The sequence below is a fragment of the Mucor mucedo genome, assembly GCF_025094135.1.
Source record: "Mucor mucedo strain NRRL 3635 chromosome Unknown EV154scaffold_14, whole genome shotgun sequence".
NCBI lineage: Eukaryota > Fungi > Mucoromycota > Mucoromycetes > Mucorales > Mucoraceae > Mucor > Mucor mucedo.
In genome coordinates, this window is record NW_026252298.1 from 35,538 (window position 1) to 54,206 (window position 18,669).

An 18,669-nucleotide genomic window follows, 5' to 3' on the forward strand; every position below is an offset into this window, starting at 1 on the left:
GGTTTTAAATCATATACAATGCAATAAAAAATATAAATTTCAAATATCCATTATATTAATCAAAACTTTGCTTTTAAAAGTAAATAACATCAAAGGCTTATATCGTGCCAAGTTGAATTATCGATGCCATACAGTGTTCTTTACTATATTTCAAGAGTACTTACTTTGGCTTAAGATATCGGGGTTCTTTTTTTTAAAATTAATATAGAATACCTCTTTATGTATCCATAAAAATATGACATTTAAAAGAACATGGAGTTTCTGAACCGGTTTTTGAAGCTAATGGCTACATTTATTCTCGCGTTAGATCAAATGTCATCTAATTTTTAAGTCTTTTGGATGAGCCTTTGGTCCCTAATTAAACTTAAATACCCAATAAAAACTTTACATATGCCACTTAATCCTTGTAAGAGTTTTTGATTTTCAGTCAGATCCACGGTCTCATGTTTACTTTATTCTACAATTATATGATACCATTGGTAAGAACCTGGAAGCTTAAGACAGATAGTTTTCTTCTTCTTCTACAAAAAAAGCCTGAATATAGGTCTTAAAACCTGAAATCAATCCTAATAGTAATAGATCCACAAATACCTCTTTTAGAGCCGTGTAAATAACATACACATCAAAAATCTAACTTCTCTCAACACACGTATGTAAATATTTACTAATTTGTAATTGATATGGAGCTACAATCTCTCAATTCTCAATCTACTTTTACTCGTAATAAGCTTCATAAACAAATTCAAATTATCACAGGAGCTACATAAAAAAAAAAAGTGATAAATTGTAACTTGTAAAAAATCAACACTTGACTTGATATATTGCTATTTTTAAAATTATAAAAAAACCTTTTTCGAATTTTTCTTTCTACATTCCTTTGTTCACCAGAAAGAAAGAGAGAAAAAAAAGGACGGGGGTATTGTTAAAATAAATAAGTGTAAATGATAGAGTTTAGGGGACTCAGATTTTCACCAAGTGTTACACTACAGCATTCACAGTGACTTTAAAATATGTAATATTGACAGAAGCGATTGGCTTATTTTAAGTTCCGATTAGTGAAAGCGTTTACACTTACAGTGTAAAATAAAAGAATGGCGAAAAAACACATTAAAATGATTTCCAAACAGTATAATTTAGTTTTTAGTACAGTGTAAATGAATCCCCTAAAGCCTTTAATAACCAGTAAAAATACAATAGAAAAATAATCTATGATTTCATTGTAACAATTAAGCAAGTCATAAAATAAGCCATCCACAACTTATTTTTCCCACGAAAAACGTCCAGATATGGAAACAAGTTCCGATTTTCACACGCTTCAAAGGGCAAAGCATAAATAAAAACAGAAAAAAGTCTTTTTTTGTCTTTTATCTCCCTTTTTTTTCTTTTAGAAAAAAAAAATTAAAATGTTCCAACTAAGAAGAACAGCAGTACGATGTCTTGTCCAGCAAAAGCGAGCTTTTACTTCATTTCCCAAGGTTTGTCTCTACTCTATGTCACGTAGACTTATTTATTGATCTTTTTTTTTTTCATTTCAGTTGTCTAGTATTGCCATGTCTTCTGTGGCCGAAAATGACAGTAAACCCGTAACAGGATGGACATGCACTGATAAATTCGTAAATGAGATGAAGTTTATCCAAAAGCAAGAAACCGTACAAGCTTATCGTGTCATGGATCATACTGGCACAGTTTTAAACCCAGAGCATGATCCAAATCTCTCTAAAGAACAAGTTTTAAAATGCTATGAAAGTATGATTTTATTACATACAATGGATGGTATCTTGTACGATGCACAACGTCAGGGACGCATCAGTTTCTACATGACTCATTATGGAGAAGAAGCCATGATTGGTAGTGCTGCTGCATTAACGCCCCAAGATGTTATCTTTGGTCAAGTAAGTGCTCCGAAAGAATTAAAAAGAAATCAGGAATTACCTTTGCTAACTTAAACTGTCTCTCTTAGTACAGAGAAGCTTTTATGCTGGTGTATCGTGGTTTTAGTATAGATGAATTTGTGAACCAATGTTTCTCTAATGAATTGGATTATGGTAAAGGACGACAAATGCCAGTCCATTATGGGTCCAAAAAGCTCAACTTCCAAACAATTTCCTCTCCATTGGGTACTCAAATTCCTCAGGCGTCTGGAGCAGCATATGCACTTAAACTCTCGGGAGCAGATGCTTGTAGTCTTTGTTTCTTTGGTGAAGGAGCTGCATCGGAAGGAGATTTCCATGCAGGATTAAATATGGCTGCTACGTTAAAGAGTCCAGTGATCTTCTTTTGTAGAAACAATGGGTTTGCAATTTCTACACCCTCTTCAGAGCAATATAAAGGAGATGGTATTGCCAGTCGTGGTATTGGTTATGGTATTGATACAATCCGAGTAGATGGTAATGATATTTGGGCCATCTACAATGCCACAAAAGCAGCCAGAGAGATGGCCATCAAGGAACAAAAGCCTGTGTTGATTGAAGCTATGACGTATCGTATTGGACATCATAGTACATCGGATGATTCGACTAAATACCGCGACCGAAAGGAAGTGGAAGAACGAGCCCAATTTGACAATCCTGTGACTCGACTCCGACGTTACTTGGAGAACAAGAATTGGTGGAGTCAAGAACAAGAAGATGCCTATCGAAAGAAGGTTAAGAAGGAGATCCTGACTAGTTTTACAGCTGCTGAGAAGCGCAAGAAGCCAGCAATTAAACATTTATTTACAGATGTCTATGATGAATTAACACCTAATTTGATTAGACAACAGAATGAATTGCTTGAACTTGTAAAGAAATACCCAGAATATTATAACACGGATGAGTTTGCCTCTTCTTAATATAATAAAAAATATCTTCCCTTTTTTTTTTGTGACTTTAATTCAATGTAGTACCAACTTTTTTTTGGTTTTTATGGTTTGGGTTTGTTCCTCTTTCTTTTCTGCTTCTTTCATCCTTTCTTTTCATTCAATGCCAGCCTTAGACATTAGGGGCTGTTTAGATGACTCACCTACCTTTCGAAAACGTATTCAGTCACATGAAGAATCCATAAACAATTTTGAACATTCACTGAAAACCCTGATAAAATTGACTCGTTCTCAAGTGGACCTATCCTCAAGTAACAAAAAGAGCATACAACATCTAAATATAAAAACTCATCTTTTTTTTTTAAATTGGGTCATTAGCGTACAGTCAACAACAATGTGAACTTGCTCGTGAATTCATGTCGTTTGCACACGCACAAGATGACCCTATTGTTGGTAAACTTTTTGTACACCTTTCTCTTTTAACAGCAACTCACATTTTTACAAAATTATAGCACAAGCTTTAGAAAAGTTTGGGAAATCAATTACAGAAGTTGAAAAGAGTCGAAATATGCTTGTAAGATCACAGTGTATGAGGATAATGCAGATTAATTGATGTAAACCTTGATAGAATACACACGTTGTCGATACGTTTATTACACCATTGGATTTATTCGTTAAGAATACCGTAGCACCGATCAAAGTCAGTATATTTTATTGAAGGTCAACTAAATGTTTGAGTTACTGAAAAAATAGAGTTAGGAATTACGAAAGAAATTTGAAAAATCTAGTGATGAAGTGGATTCTGCATTATCACGTTACATGAGTAAAAAACCTAGAGATCCAACACTACAAGAAGTAAAAAAAAAAAAAAAAAAAAAAAAAAAAAAAAAAAAAAAAAAAAAAAAAAAAATCGTGTGTAATGCCTAATGCATTAACTTGCTATTTATAGTCTGCCAAAGAATTAGCTGATGCCCGAAAATTATTTTATAAATCTTATATGGAATATGTTTCAAAATTAAACGACATTGAGGCAAAAAAAAAGGTGGATTACATGGAAAATGTATGTTCCTAACCTTCACTCTGTATTCAAAAAAGTATGATTTATCTGACCTCCTTTTTTAAATCTATACTAGGTGCTTGCATACATGTACACAGAATCCGCTTTTCATCATCAAGGTTACGAAATTCTTAAAGACCTTGAACCTTACATGCGTGACTTGACAGGTTAACTTGAATACACATTTTTTCTTATTCATGCTAATCTCACCATTATTTTTTATTAGGCCTTTTACATGATGTATTTAAAAAACTTTACTAGTGTGACGATATATAATCTTAACACCTATATTTTTTTTTGTGTATGTATATAGTCAAGACAACGATACGAAGAGGAAGAACAAGAAGGACTTTTATACCAAAAAATTGTGGAAGAGGTAATACCTACGAAAATAATAATAATAATAATAAAAAAAAAAAATAGCAAACACTAAAAGATTGCAAAGAACGCTGCCGAAGAATACAATCCAATGCAAACCGTTAAATCAGAAAGTACAGCCAATCCTCATAAATCAGGCTACCTCTTTGAACGTAAGCATGGACGTGTGTATCAAAGCTGGTCTCGGAAATACTATAGTATCTTTGATGGCGAATTAATATGTACCACGCGTAATCCCAAGGTATAAAAATAAATATACACGATATATATTTAATTCGGAAACTTATGTACATCATGTAGACTTCATCCAAAGATGAAGATGGATCAAATACGTATAATTTAAGGGTATGCAGTGTGAAATTGACTGATGCATATGATCGTCGTTTTTGTTTTGAGTTGATCTCACCCAACAGGTAAACTATACGCTTCTCTAGCAAAAGAAAAAAAAAACTGCATATATGAATGCTTGTCATTGACATTTATTTGGAATTTTATATAAAATAGAATTTTGGTGTTACAAGCAGAAAATGAACAGGACATGAATGAATGGGTTTCTAGTATCCGTACAGCCAGTCAACAAGCCTTAAATTCAGACAACACACCACGCTATACACAACAATCACCAAACCTTCGCAAGGTAATATAAACCATCCGAAAAAAAAAATCTCCTAGTAAAATACTAAATTTTTTGTTTTTTTTTTTTTTGAAGGCAGCGATTGAAGCGTCATCCAACGCAAAGAATGAAGTGGGTGATGATAATAGAGAATCTTTAAAGAAACTTCGAATGATACCTGGTAATGATACATGTGCGGATTGTGGTGTGAGAGACCCTGAATGGGCATGTACGAATTTAGGCATCATTGTCTGCATTGAATGTTCAGGTATTCATCGTAGTCTGGGTGTGCATGTCAGTAAAGTTAGATCGGTTATATTGGATAAGTGGGAATCTGATACGGTTCAAGTGATGTTATGCTTGGGAAACAACATTGGCAATAGTATTTATGAAGAATCAGTTCCCATTGATATGGAATCCTTCCGAATCAATCCTGATTCTACCAGGTACCCGCACTATATACACAACACCTCCTTTTTATATACATATTTACTTATTTCATGCAAATAGAGGTGATCGGGATTTATGGATTATTGAAAAGTATGTAAAAAGATCATTTGTTAAGCCCAGCGAGTTGGATCAAGAGAATTTAGACAAGGTAAGCTCAAGCTGTGTATTAAATATGCCTTCGTTCCTTAAATATTTACAACTCTAGGCTTTTTGGAACGCTGTTGTGGCTCAAGATTTCGAGACATCGTTGCGTAGACTAGCACAGGGAGCACATGTAGATTACAAGAACCCAGACGACGGGTTAAAGACTGCACTTCATAAGGTAGTGCAGGAAAATCATCAAGTAGTTGTTGAATTTCTCTTGCAGAGGTTAAGTGATATCAATCAGCAGGATGAAAATGGCTGGACCGCACTTCATTATGCCGCCTCAAATAACAATGTACGACTTGTCTTGGCCTTATTAAAGCGACATGCTAAACCAGACATTCAGGACGCATCTAATCGGGTAAAGGAGAACAAAAGGGAATCCATTGGTATGTTCTATCACACTAATATGTTTCACTTAGACGGCGCTAGATATTGCTGTGGATTGTCAAAGCGTGCAGGCAGTAACAGCACTAAGACTATTTGCATTTGACAAGCAACATAATTCATCTCCGTCCAGCTCACTGGATTTTGGATTCCGGGAAGCCATGTCTTCCTTCAAACATCTTCATAGTGAGCGACCTTCATTGGGTACATCACACTCAGCGGTTGATCTAAGTCAAACCGAGTTGATGGTAGAAAAATCTGACGGTATACTTCACGACGATCAAAATTCCAAGTTATTAAGTGCAGAAAAGTAATCATAATAAAAAAAAGTTTTTATTTATTTATTTATAATCTCTTTTGAAGACGAGGTCTGCCTCTTGGTTTATGCTTTACATCTTGACAGCCTATTTTACCAGTGGCTACACAACGACGACAAGGTCGTACGTTATCACACCGTAAATGAGAACGTTTACAATGGTTACATGCTTTATCGACATTCCTCCCTTTTTTACAGATTAAGCCTGTAGAAGCGGATGTAGTCATTGTAAAGTCTTCCTCGTCGTCTGTGTCTGATAACTGCCGCTGTTTGCTGTAGTAACTATCCGATGAGGGTAATGATAATTTCTTTTTCTTGTTGCGTTTTATACTGCTACGCTCGGGTAGAAAACTCATTGAGGCGGATTTTTTCGTGGTTGGGGTGGTAGTTGTGGTGGGCATGGTTGGTTTGGGATCACACGAGGAGGAGGATGCGGATGAAAAGGAAGAGAAGGAAAAGGATGCTGAAAGCATAGGCGTTGAATTATTCCGATAGATATCATTGGACATGGCCATGGATGCTGCTGTGTCATGAATGGGTGAAGGGTATGTAGGCATAAAGGTATTGAGGGAGTCCTGTTGTTTTTTTAGAGTTAGAGAAAGAAATCTTTATGATGGGACATAATTACTCACAAATGCATTGCAGTTTAAACCTGCCAACATATCATGATCGTCAAGATAATAATCACATTCTGGTAGATTATCCAGCGGATGGCAAAATGATGATGTGTCGGTATAAAAAGGAGGATTGGATTGCATGAGCTGTAAATAGGTCATGTCTGATTCCAAAGTGGTGACAGACGAATAAAGCTCGTCAAAGCCCAATAGTGACTCATCTTCAGTTACGGCACTGTTTAGGAATTCTTGCACACGGTGTTGATTTTTTAAATCTGTTTGGACTTGTAATGTTTGTTGTAAATGATTGTACACTAATCCATCCGGTGTGTTGAATTTTTCCTCGGGAATCGTGTCAAATATTTGGCTTTGGTAATATGAGCTGTCCATCACTTGGGTTAAAAGGGAAAAAAGGGAGTAAGAAAGAAAAACAAAAAAGAAATTATTTAGCTGTTAAATATGGTTGTTTTATTAGCATTCTTGAAGGCAGACAAAAGATCAATTTTGATTTCATCTCTCTCTCTCTCTTTCTTTCTCTTTCTATTTCTCTTTCTCTCTCTCTTATTTGTCATTCACACATCATGACACTTAGTAACCAAACAAATCATCCTCATTCGCTATCATGGAAGTTTTTTTTTTATTATAACTATTAAATAGTTTTTTTTTTTTTTTTTTTTTTTTTTTTTTTTTGGTGAAATATCCCAAACATCATATCTCGTTGGATAACAAATGCATCCACACGTATTAAAATTTCTTCATTTTACAATTTCTTTAGATCAACTTACTGTCTGTAAACGATGTGATGTCCCTTTATTTTCACATTTCAAGAGACAAACAAAAATTTAAAAATCAACCACGACTTTTTTTTGACAAGACATTTTTTTTTCTAAAAGAAACCTAAGTGAAACTATCCCGAGGGATTTTTGGTATAGAAACTAGGGTTTTATTTTCTATCGCATTGTATATAAAGAGACAGAAAGTAAGTGGTAATGACAGTTTCTATCATTTTTTTTCTCAAAAACACTCACACAAGATGGTTGCTATCACGATTGGAGATTACCTTTTAAACCGTATCAAGGAAGTTGGCATAGATACCGTATTTGGTGTTCCTGGTGATTACAACATGGTAAGGCTTTATTCAGGGTGAAAGCATTAGCATTAGAATAACATCTGTACTTTTATAAAGCCCTTTTTGGATTTGATTGAAGATGACGCTGATCTCACTTGGGGTAACAATGCCAACGAATTAAACGCTTCTTATGCCGCCGACGGATATGCTCGTATCCGTGGCGTTGGTGCTCTCGTCACAACATTTGGTGTGGGTGAACTTTCTGCTGCAGCAGGTATTGCTGGTTCTTATTCCGAGATGCTTCCAGTCATCCATATTGTAGGTACTCCCAATACCAAGTCTCAAGCAGAGGGGGCTATTCTTCATCATTCACTGGGTAACGGTAATTTCCAAGTGTTTGTTGAAATGTTCTCCAAGATTACATGTGCCTCTACCCATTTAAACCACGATAACGCAATCAAGGAGATCGACCGTGTATTTGAGCAATCCATCTTACGTAAACGCCCTGGCTATATTGGTATCCCTATTGATTTGATTAATTATGAGGTACAGGTGGATATGCAAGCATTAAACTTATCGATTCCCAAGAACCCAGCTCGTACACAAGAAGTTGCTCTCAAGGTAGTTATGGAGGCTATTACAAACGCACAACATCCTATTATTATGGTGGATGCCTGTGTTCAACGTCATGCGCTTCAAGAAGAGGCTATTGCCTTTGTCAAGCGATCTGGCTTCCCCACATATGTAGCACCTATGGGTAAAGGTATTATCCCTGAAGATCTGAACAATTACCGTGGTTGCTATGCAGGTTCCATTACGATTGAAGGGATTGCCAAGGAAGTGCAACGTGCTGATTTGATTATTGAGTTGGGTTCGATCAAGTCTGATTTCAACACAGGTGGTTTTACCTACAGTTTAGATCAAGGCAAGACTATTTCACTTCATTCGTTTGCTACCAAGGTATTCTATGCTAATTATGACAAGGTTTCTATGGTGGAGTTTTTACCACTTTTGACCAAGTCACTTCCTCGAGCAGCGCGTGCATTTGAACTGGGACCTCGACATGAGCCAGCACCCATTGAAGCAGGAACTGAGATTACACACAATTACTTATGGAACAAGGTGCCTGAATATATGGACCCTAACTGTATTATTGTTTCTGAGACCGGTACTTCTGAATTTGCGTCATTTAATTTAAGAGCACCCAAGGATGCATTTTTCATTTCCCAAGTGCTCTGGGGATCTATTGGTTTCTCGGTGGGATGTGCCGTGGGAGCAGCTATCGCAGCACGTGATCGACGTTTGTATTTGTTCTGTGGTGATGGTTCTTTCCAGTTGACATGTCAAGAAGTTTCCGTATTCCTTCATCAAGGATTAACACCGGTAATTTTTATTTTAAATAACGATGGTTATCTGATTGAGAAGTTGATCCACGGTCCTCACCGGGCCTACAACAATTTCCAAATGTGGCAATACAGCAAAACTCTGGATTACTTTGGTGGTCATCTTTTGCGAAACGCACAAGATGTGACACCTGCGCCTGTTGGTGTTGAATCTCTGGTACGTACGCGTGGTGAATTCGAAGCTGCCATGAAGATTGTTCAGTCTGAGCCCAAAAAGATCCATTTTATCGAGGTCGTCATGCCTCGTTTTGATGCGCCTCGTGAACTGATTTTGCAAGTCGAGACTTCTGAAAACCGTTAATTTTAAGTCGGCGTGTCAAATAATAATAAAAAAGTTCTTTTTCCCTTTTAAAAGCAATCTTTTCTTCTTCTTTTTTTATTCCCCAGTTATTTTTTTTTCCTTTTTTTTTTTTTTTTTTTTTCTTTTTTTTTTTTTTTTCCTCCGTTTAAACATGAAGAAGAAAAGTCAATACCAAATCCCCCCTAAAGTGATGATAAGAGGTTCATATTCTACTGCCTGTGATGAGGCTGCTTATACGCTGGTGATGAAGAAAAAATCTGTTTCTAGGAGGCGGCGAGTGCCGAATCATAACTGGCCCCACAGAAGGTTACCTTGTTAAGTTGCCTTTTTAACCCAGTCCAATCAAGCGTGAAGGACATCCAGAAAATCGGGCACACATTGGGACACCAGACAAAGAAAATTATCCGGGCGATTCTTCGTTTCTAGGAAACAGAGGGAGGGGGGTTTACTAGGAACAATGTGAAACCCAACTCTTTCTTCAGGCGTGTAATTTAAAATAGTATATATATATTTCTCTTTTTTTTTTTATTCAATAAAGAAAAAAAAAGTTATTTCTTGTGCTCTTGAATAATGTTTACTAACCTATTATTAATAAGAGGAATGACCTCACCATCAGTCAAAGATGCAATATGTACTTTATTTTGTTGCCTTACCAATCTAAGCCTTCTGTCAACCCTTCACCCTTCAATGCACTTGTTCGGTAGATGGAATACTGTCTGTTTTTTAAGGTGGATAAACCAAGGGCATCAGCCACTTGTGCAGCTGATAAAGCTCCCTCCATATCTTGCTTATTAGCAAACACCAAAAGTGCTGCATCCTTTAATTCCTCTTCTTCTAACATTGCGTGTAATTCTTCCCTCGATGTCTGCATACGGTCCTTATCCACACTGTCAACCACATAAATAACCGCATCTGTATTTGAATAATAACATCTCCAATAAGGTCTAATTTTCCACCGCATCAATATCAAAGAATAACACGCGTCATACATTCTAGCCCCCCATCCTTACCTTATACTCGTTTGTCCTCCTAAATCCCAGACTTGGAACTTGATATTCTTGTAAGTGACCGTTTCCACATTAAACCCAATAGCTGGTGAAAATATGATGAGTGCTTTTGTTATTGTAATCTAGCAGCCTTTTGTTTACTTACTAGGAATGGTAGACACAACCTCTCCAATCTATACAATGTCAGCATAAAAGAAAGAAAAAACTACCTTATATTTTATTTTACCTGAAGTCTGTAAAGAATGGTGGTCTTACCAGCTCCATCGAGACCAAGAATTAATATACGCACTTCCTTTTCTCCCCAAAGTTTACTGAAAAGACTACTAAAAAGTGCACCTAACACAATACTCTCTTATAAGTCATCTCTTGCCTGTACATTTATTTCATTATTTACCCATAATGTTTACGTTTGCTTATAAAAAAAAAAGATGTATTAATTAGAAAAAAAAAAAAATCCCAACTCTTTTTTTTTAACTCACGTGTGTTGCCCCGCTCAAGCATTCAGAGCGCAGCTGAGAACCATTTTTTTTATGATTGGGTCCGTGCCATAAACCACCCATTAAAGCTCTGTAGTTTCTACTAGTTCCCATGTACCTTATATAACTACATAGAAACTGTCAAATAACATGCTAGGTAAACTGCTGCGTTCTTCCCTCAAATATGATCCGTAGATGCTTATACAAAGGCAATATATTACTTCATGAAGTCCTTACCGTAACAATGCATGTCCTAGAGAATTGACGGTTCAAGTAATAGTTTCTTACCGCCAGCGTTGTAATGTGTCTTGTAAGATATTTCACAAACAAATGCTGGCTACATGCCATTTGCTATTATGATGTTTTGGTGTTACTTAAAATGCATTGTCTCACTGATAAAGTCATTATCCAAATTTAAGCTTTTAAACAATATAAGCTTGCCATTGCTATCGATTGTATCATATAAAAAAGTTTCTTTATCCTTCTATGAAAAGAAGACCCTTTTATCAAGACATTCTTTGCATAGAAGAATGTTTGGCCATTTGTTACTCGTACAAAATGCAATCATTTATATCTGGATACGTTGAGGTTCTTCGAACTTTCATTCTCAGCGGTGAGCACATAGCGCCAAATGTTTGGGATTTAGATGTCTTTGTTTTCACCCTGTCCTAATGACGTTACATATCTGTTTTGTTTGTTGGGGTTATGTTGATCATCATATGGAACTCAGCAGAGTGTCACAGCAAGAGTAATTCGGGATGCGCTTGTTTGGTGGGTTAGAGCTTAATTCACAACATGCTAACCTTGGGTAGGTCAACTTGTAGGCATACACGTGAAGGCTTGGTACTTGATGTCAAAACTTGTCTTGTGCAAACATTTGGCTCTCACTTTTGTGTTCTCGCAACACATTTGAAAGTCATTAATCAGGGAACAACCCCAGCCATGCTCACTGATGTTCAGCTCGACATGGAAAATCACCGCAAAATCCCAGAGACGGCCAATTTTTCGCAAATAGTTACCTGTCACGGATACGGCCAATTTTTCCAATTTTTCACCGTAACCGTGACGGACGCGGATTTTAAATTCACCATATCCGTGACGGTCGCGGCCAATTTTTCTCATTTTTCACCGTGGCCGTGACGGATACGGCCAATTTTTCCCATTTTTCACCGTGGCCGTGACGGATACTGCCATTATTTCATTATTTTCACCATATCCGTGACGGATACTGCCTTTATTTTATTATTTTCACCATATCCGTGACGGATACTGCCATTATTTTATTATTTTCACCGTATTCGTGACTGAAAGGGTCAATTTATTTCCGTTATTGACCGTGCATTTGACGGATTTTATATAATTGTTCAGGATTATATCCTATATTTTCCGGAATCTTTAAACACTCATTGCTATTGCGAAAGTTAATACATACACCGTTGTACTGTTGGACAGTTATATTTAATAGTTATGTTTATAAAAAAAAGTAATTTATTTATTTGTGTGAAGACAATTTGTATTGATAATAAAAGATATTACGATGTATTTTATTAAAAGAATATATTATGAGAGCTATTAGAAAGAAATAAAGACCAAATTCTAATACGGTGTAGCCCATTGTTTGGTAGTGGAGTATCATAATAAATAGAACAGTGATAATCCTATAATCAAAATTATTAATAGGCGATTAACATATTTCATATGTATCATTTTATATACCTTATCCTATAGCCAACTTCATTGCCATTTTATCTATAACAATACTATCAGAATATATCAACACAAACAAAGAGATCAAGTTACTCACATTTCAATAAACACGAGCAGAACACTAAAAAAATAGCAATGACTCATCCTATCAGATGCCGAAATACCACACACAATAGTTTACATCGGGAAAGCTTTAGATAGTAACAGAGTATGCCACATTTTATTATTTACAGAATATTTATATGAAAAAGATTTGGGGAAAGAAGAGTAGTTTTTAAAAAAAAACTCTTTTAAATAAGAGTGGGAAACTTATGTAACGTCAAACACACAGAATGGTCAAAAAATTGACCGTATCCGTGACGGTGACGGTATGGTCAAAAATTGGCCGTGGCCGTGACGGAGACGGAATCATCAAAAATTGACCATATCCGTGACGGTGACGGTCAATCTATAAACTTGCCCCGTCCAGGATACAGAATGACAAAAAATTGACCAGATCCGTCACGGATACGGTCAATTTATAAACTTGCCCCGTCCAGGATACAGAATGATCGAAAATTGACCAGATCCGTCACGGATACGGTCATTTTTCAAAAATTCCCGTCCAGGATACAGAATAGTCAAAAATTGACCAGATCCGTCACGGATACGGCCAAAATCGTTGTTAACCTTCACCGTAATTTTGCGGTGAATAGCCAAAAGGCTCTCTGCAACTCGTGTGTCTGATAGACTTTGGGATTTTAAGTCATTGTTCGCATCTGTAACACTTTTGTAGGGCCTGCTATACTTTCCAACTCATGTTCTTGTGATTCTTTCATGAGTATAATTTTGCTTAATCTGGGTTATATAAACCCATCGAGAGTCGCTGTTGTAGTTGGACCTAGCTGTTCTTTGTTATTTTCTTTTAGTGGGTGCTTAGATCGAGGATGCTACATTGGGTGTTAGGATATTAAGAGTCCCCTACGCCGCCAAATTAGGTTTTTATCCTGTAGGGGATGAAACAAAGAGACTTTATTTTAGTGAATGAAGAATTCGGCAAATTTTTTATTTGAACTATATGATGATCAATGCTGTATTATTATTAGTGCGTACACGTTTCCTTTACTTTTATTCATGGTTACAATAAAAAGTACTATAGTTTCTAGCTTTATTACATGGCCATCCTCCTCGTAATTAATTATAAAAAAACTGCTCTAATTTACCCTTTCGAAACATTAAAGATTTTTGTAAATGGTGACGTATATTTAAGAAGAGATCACAAGAAAAAAATGATATTTATTCAATGATATTTATTCAAAGATAGGTAAATCAAAACCATAAGTGTTGGGTACAGGATCGCTAAAGCGAGCATGTACATTCAATGCTTTCAACTGCTTAATATCGTCTGCATCCAATTTAAAAGAGAACAAATCCAAGTTGGTCTTCATGCGGGATTCTTGGGCACTCTTTGGAATAACAATAATGTTTTGCTGAGCCGCAAATGATAAAAGTATCTGTCCATTGTTTCGGTTATGCTTCTGAGCAATTTCTTTTACCGTGGGTTGGGTCATGAGAATAGGCAAATGAGCAGTAGCAGGGGGAACCTCGTCAAATACCGTGTTGCCGAAGGAGGCATACGCAATAATATCTATACCCTGAGATTTTACCCAAGTAATGAGACGTTCTTGCCAAAGATAAGGATGAAGCTCAATCTCCAAGATGGCGGGCTTGATTCTTGCATAAGTCAATAAATCAAGAATGCTTTGTACATTAAAATTAGAAAGTCCAATATTACGAACAAGGCCTGCATCCACCAAATTTTCCATAGCCCCCCAAGTCTCATGAATAGGAGTACGTTGGAGAACAAACTTGTTGTCCTTGTTAAGGAAGCCGGTAATTGGCAGACTTAGGTCAACAGATTCCGTAGCAAAAGGAAAGTGAATAAGATAAAGATCGATATAATTCAAACCGAGATTTCCCAACGTAACATTAAATGAACGTCTTACGTCGTCCTTACTATGGAAGGAAGCCCAAAGCTTGCTGATTACTAAATAATAGAGTTAGAGTACTTATACATTAATAAATGCTATTATATAACGCCTTACCAAACAATTCTTCTCTTTTGACAATGCCTTCATCAATAGCTCTTTTTATGCCTTGGCCTACTTGAGTTTCGTTTCCGTATAATAATGCACCGTCAATTAAACGATACCCGGATTTGATAGCAGTGTAAACAACATCAGGAGTAGCCTCCTGTGTAATACCTATGTAATAATTATCAGTAAAAGCTATTAAGACTTGCGAACTTCATATACTTACGAGCAGTGCCAAAACCAATTAAAGGAATTTTGTCGCCTGTACGATTCAAGTTGAGAAAGTTAGTCATATTTAAATTAATATTGAAGATAATACTTTCAAAAGTTGTCCATAAACATTATATTTATATGTGCTGTCAATTGTTTGAAGCTGTCACTCAATTTGTAATCAAGTGTGTCACTGTTTTCTGTAATTTCATTATTTTGATAACTCACTGTCATGATAATGGGACGTCAAGCTTGTATTAATCAGCTATTTCGTGGGCAGCAATAGAGCATGCAATCGGTGGGGGCTTTATCCGAAGCGAGAATTTGTTTTTGGCGACGGGGATACGTAACCAAAAGTGTATATGGTAATGGTAACACGTAATTTTAAGTGATTTTGGTAATGCCAGTAATTGATCATACGTGTGTCACTATCGTATTCTCAGAATAATTTATGGATAAACAACCCCCATGCAGAAATAATTAAAAAGACATCATTGTATGTTTACAGTTTTACTCTGAAAAATATTAATACAGAAAATTGCTTTGTGGGAACATTTAATCAAAATTTCTGCTGTCTTAATAACAACAACAGTTTGATGAATGTCCAATTTTTAATGAATTGGCAATTCAAAAACGGTAGTGACCGTTACTGCGCTAGCCTGTACAACAATACTTTGGTAGATAAGGTTTAGTAGCTGGCTGGGCATTGATTAGATGAGTGACAGGATCAAATGAAGCAGTATTAATTGTCGTAAATTTGCAAAAATAGGAAATTTTGGACTCACGGGTATATTACCTCCGTAGTCAAATATACAAGTAAAATATTAGTCAATGACGTGATCAGGAGAGCGGCAGAACTGTAATTTTATTTTTCAAGTGCAAACGTATTGATAAAACTATAGGTCAATTTAAAAGTGGATAAAATAGTAATTATGTAAGCATAACTTATATGCTGTATTAATGCTAGACATTATTAAGACACGAATAATCGGCATAACTATACATGTCCAACATCGTAATTACCTAAGATATGTGATGTAATTATTTTAGACATAAAAAAGTCATCAAAAATATTGTCTTTTTACGCACGACATCTTTGAAACGGCAGAAAAATCCGGAACAAATGTGTGCGGCATGATGAAGACAGGAAAAATGCGGTATTACTATGTTGGGCGTAAATGTGCGTAAAAATTATGATTATGATGATTGTTCACACAGATATACTGTTACCTAAACATATGGATTAACATGATTTGAGACATGAAAATTATCATGGAAAAATTTAAGGACTTGGAAACATCCACAAAGGTAAATTTTACAAAAGTGTACATATGTATATTTTATTGCATAATTGAGCTAACAATAATACTTAAAAGCTAATTACCAGGTGCAATGGTAAATATGTTGTTGGTATTTCAGAAGTCTGGTATAAAGATCGCACTTAATAGTACATCATCCTCATCGATAATACAATAATATAAAGCGAGTATTATAGTTATTGAGTGATATTTACTTAAGACAAAGAAAAAATATATATCAGATGTTGAGCAGTTATCTTGCTTTCTTTTGGAGTTATGTATACCTTTAAATTTCCAAAATACATCTCACTCACCTACCGTTGATTTTTACTATAAGATAATGTCATATAAGAAAAGGAACCTTATTAAATCCATAGATTTTCTTTGAATTAACGAATACATGTGGAATAATGTGGAAAATCAAAGACTGCTGAATGTGGAACATATTCCCAGATATGCAGGTCTATGAAAATCAACTTCGGCAACGTACTTCTTTTTTTCCTTACTACAAATAATAATGTTATTAGGTATATCTATCTGAAATATTCAACTTGGAAATTGTCAAACGGAATGCCATGTCATATTGGGGGTTATTTTTTAAGAGTGTACAATTGTACAAGGCATTTAGTTAGTTTTTAGCCGCATAAATTTAAATTATCAGAAGTTGGGCACTCACTAAACTTTCGGTTCAAATAACCAGTGTATTTGATTGTTTTTTCTATGTTTTGGGATATCACCGACCCCCTTTAAACTTTTTTGTTTACTCATGCAAGGTCCAGTATTGATTATCTTGGCGTATGTAAAGGCAAAATTTGTGCAATACAAAGATCAGATTTTTGTATGGATTAATATTACATCTCATTTTCGTGTTACCTGAAAAAAAGCGACACAAGTGAATGTAGCTAACGCATACAATTATAAATTCTTTGAAAATTTTATAGAAACTGGACTTTAATGTGTTGATCAATAAAAGGGGCGGGGGTGAGCAGATGGTTGTTCTAGAAACAGAAAAACAAAGCAGTTATAAATAACTGTGTGAAAATGATCAGCATACTATGCATTCCAACAAGACGCTCCTACTTATGTTTGAAACTCATGGGATTCATGTCCCTGTATCTGATGTAAATAAGTATTGAAAATCAAGGGAATAATGTTTACTCTTCAGTTTGTATGCACGCATATCTATATTTATGTAATAACAGTATTGTATCAACAGTTATATATCGAGGAATTGTGATACACAATTGTTTATTATGTAATCCTAATAAAAGCAATATCAAACTGACTGTTATGGCTACAAACGTAAGTTGAGTTGGAGTCCTGTAAAGAAAAAACATTGTACATGTAACAAACTTCAATTCTATCCCGTTGGTTATTTATGTCTAAACCCCCTACTATTTCGATGGATAACTACTTCAACATGCATTAGGATTTTCGAATTTCAATTCTCTATAAGTACCTTTGCTTTTTCTTCAACAAAAAATAAAGTATACCTATCCTATTTTTGTCTCTTTAACAAGTTAAAATGAAGTCTTTCTTATCCATGGCTCTTATCTGCTCCCTTTTTATTGGATCTAGCTTAGCAATTGGATGCGATCACCCCCGATATATGTCTGTCGGCAATACATGTCAAGAAATTACTTGTAGCAAGAACACCGAATGCGCCCCATACAAATCTCAATGCGATGCCAAAGGTAAAGGCGCCACCATTTGTAGAACTGTGGCTCGTATCTGTGGCTGTTCTAAAGAAACCGTCAGTGGGTTTAACGAAGACGTCAACAATTGTAACAAATATAAGCAAAAGAATGGCAAAACCAATTGTAAAGCGGGTGACGTGTGTACTAGAGCAGGTTTCTGTATCAAAAATCCTCTTTGCAGCGAGCGAGCTGAAAAATGTGGTGTCAATAAAAGATGCTGTGCTGGATTATTTTGCCATTCGCGTTTGGCCACCCCCAAAACAACTGAATGTTATCGAGCAGCTTATCCTGGTGAAAAATGTGCTGTTGCACATGGCATCCCATGTGTTGCAGGATCCGAATGCCTTGCTACCACAAAGGTCTGCTCAAAGCGAAAGTAAACTTGTGCCAACCTCTCATAAGAAGAGTGTGAATTTATCCCGTTTCTATCGATCCGTCTTTGATACCAAAAATATAGCATTATAATTATAATAATAAAAAAAATAAGCAAAACGTATAATTCTGTTCTACACTGTCTTAAGTTTGGGATGTGATCCAGAGATCCTTTTATGAGATTTCCGAATATCCTCTAGAAAAAACCAAAGCTTTATTCGGTAACTAAAATATTTACAAGAATCACTTAACGTTGGCAATGATCCAGGGGTGCAGATCAATAAATTGCTTGTTTTTACAG

General features: G+C 35.7%; 7 protein-coding genes across 7 annotated transcripts; 4 read left to right on the plus strand and 3 right to left on the minus strand.

Annotated features, from left to right (window-relative positions):
- Nucleotides 1-1,766: 1,766 nt before the first annotated feature.
- On the plus strand, nt 1,767-2,830 carry EV154DRAFT_414214 (thiamine diphosphate-binding protein; the record flags this gene model as incomplete). The annotated part of the gene is made up of 2 exons (XM_051595600.1): nt 1,767-1,892; nt 1,961-2,830. 2 exons carry the CDS (start codon nt 1,767-1,769, stop codon nt 2,828-2,830), a joined length of 996 nt encoding a protein of 331 aa, XP_051461204.1.
- A 1,243-nt stretch (nt 2,831-4,073) lies between these two features.
- EV154DRAFT_414354 (uncharacterized protein) lies at nt 4,074-5,932 on the plus strand (the record flags this gene model as incomplete). The annotated part of the gene is made up of 8 exons (XM_051595606.1): nt 4,074-4,094; nt 4,300-4,473; nt 4,533-4,645; nt 4,737-4,869; nt 4,942-5,107; nt 5,195-5,291; nt 5,356-5,443; nt 5,501-5,932. Coding segments are annotated over 8 exons (1,224 nt in total), but the record flags the coding sequence as incomplete, so codon positions are not given.
- A 141-nt stretch (nt 5,933-6,073) lies between these two features.
- Nucleotides 6,074-6,445, minus strand: EV154DRAFT_497032 (uncharacterized protein). The gene is made up of 2 exons (XM_051600219.1): nt 6,190-6,445; nt 6,074-6,136 (listed from the first exon to the last, which is right to left on the minus strand). Exons 1-2 carry the CDS (start codon nt 6,367-6,369, stop codon nt 6,107-6,109), a joined length of 210 nt encoding a protein of 69 aa, XP_051461206.1. The 5' UTR covers nt 6,370-6,445; the 3' UTR covers nt 6,074-6,106.
- Nucleotides 6,446-7,684: 1,239 nt separating this feature from the next.
- On the plus strand, nt 7,685-9,529 carry EV154DRAFT_458635 (thiamine diphosphate-binding protein; the record flags this gene model as incomplete). Its single annotated transcript, XM_051597452.1, has 2 exons — nt 7,685-7,882; nt 7,943-9,529. The coding sequence occupies exons 1-2, from the start codon at nt 7,790-7,792 to the stop codon at nt 9,527-9,529; spliced, it is 1,680 nt and encodes a 559-aa protein (XP_051461207.1). The 5' UTR covers nt 7,685-7,789.
- Nucleotides 9,530-10,018: 489 nt separating this feature from the next.
- Nucleotides 10,019-10,963, minus strand: EV154DRAFT_497036 (ADP-ribosylation factor-like protein). The gene is made up of 6 exons (XM_051600220.1): nt 10,931-10,963; nt 10,763-10,872; nt 10,682-10,709; nt 10,540-10,621; nt 10,183-10,473; nt 10,019-10,111 (listed from the first exon to the last, which is right to left on the minus strand). Exons 1-6 carry the CDS (start codon nt 10,932-10,934, stop codon nt 10,078-10,080), a joined length of 549 nt encoding a protein of 182 aa, XP_051461208.1. The 5' UTR covers nt 10,935-10,963; the 3' UTR covers nt 10,019-10,077.
- A 3,037-nt stretch (nt 10,964-14,000) lies between these two features.
- EV154DRAFT_576611 (4-dihydromethyltrisporate dehydrogenase) lies at nt 14,001-15,088 on the minus strand. Its single transcript, XM_051606496.1, has 3 exons — nt 15,018-15,088; nt 14,804-14,962; nt 14,001-14,745 (listed from the first exon to the last, which is right to left on the minus strand). The coding sequence occupies exons 1-3, from the start codon at nt 15,082-15,084 to the stop codon at nt 14,009-14,011; spliced, it is 963 nt and encodes a 320-aa protein (XP_051461209.1). The 5' UTR covers nt 15,085-15,088; the 3' UTR covers nt 14,001-14,008.
- A 2,708-nt stretch (nt 15,089-17,796) lies between these two features.
- On the plus strand, nt 17,797-18,449 carry EV154DRAFT_497039 (uncharacterized protein). The gene has a single exon (XM_051600221.1). It carries the CDS (start codon nt 17,825-17,827, stop codon nt 18,374-18,376), a length of 552 nt encoding a protein of 183 aa, XP_051461210.1. The 5' UTR covers nt 17,797-17,824; the 3' UTR covers nt 18,377-18,449.
- The last annotated feature ends 220 nt before the right edge of the window (nt 18,450-18,669 follow it).

Bases quoted from the DNA above. Each gene is read 5' to 3' on its own strand.
- EV154DRAFT_497032 (XM_051600219.1), bottom strand. From the start codon at position 6,369: ATGACTACATCCGCTTCTACAGGCTTAATCTGTAAAAAAGGGAGGAAT. The intron at 6,137-6,189 runs CTTCAAAAGAGA...TATTATGATTAC, and splicing joins AACCAAGAGGCAGACCTCGT to TTTTCTGCACTTAATAACTT.
- EV154DRAFT_497036 (XM_051600220.1), bottom strand. The intron at 10,622-10,681 runs GTAAGTAAACAA...TATTTTCACCAG, and splicing joins GGTTGTGTCTACCATTCCTA to CTATTGGGTTTAATGTGGAA. The intron at 10,112-10,182 runs GTAAGGCAACAA...TATTAATAATAG, and splicing joins TTGACAGAAGGCTTAGATTG to GTTAGTAAACATTATTCAAG.
- EV154DRAFT_576611 (XM_051606496.1), bottom strand. From the start codon at position 15,084: ATGACTAACTTTCTCAACTTGAATCGTACAGGCGACAAAATTCCTTTA. The intron at 14,963-15,017 runs GTAAGTATATGA...ATTATTACATAG, and splicing joins AATTGGTTTTGGCACTGCTC to GTATTACACAGGAGGCTACT. The intron at 14,746-14,803 runs GTAAGGCGTTAT...TCTATTATTTAG, and splicing joins CAAAAGAGAAGAATTGTTTG to TAATCAGCAAGCTTTGGGCT.
- EV154DRAFT_497039 (XM_051600221.1), top strand. From the start codon at position 17,825: ATGAAGTCTTTCTTATCCATGGCTCTTATCTGCTCCCTTTTTATTGGA.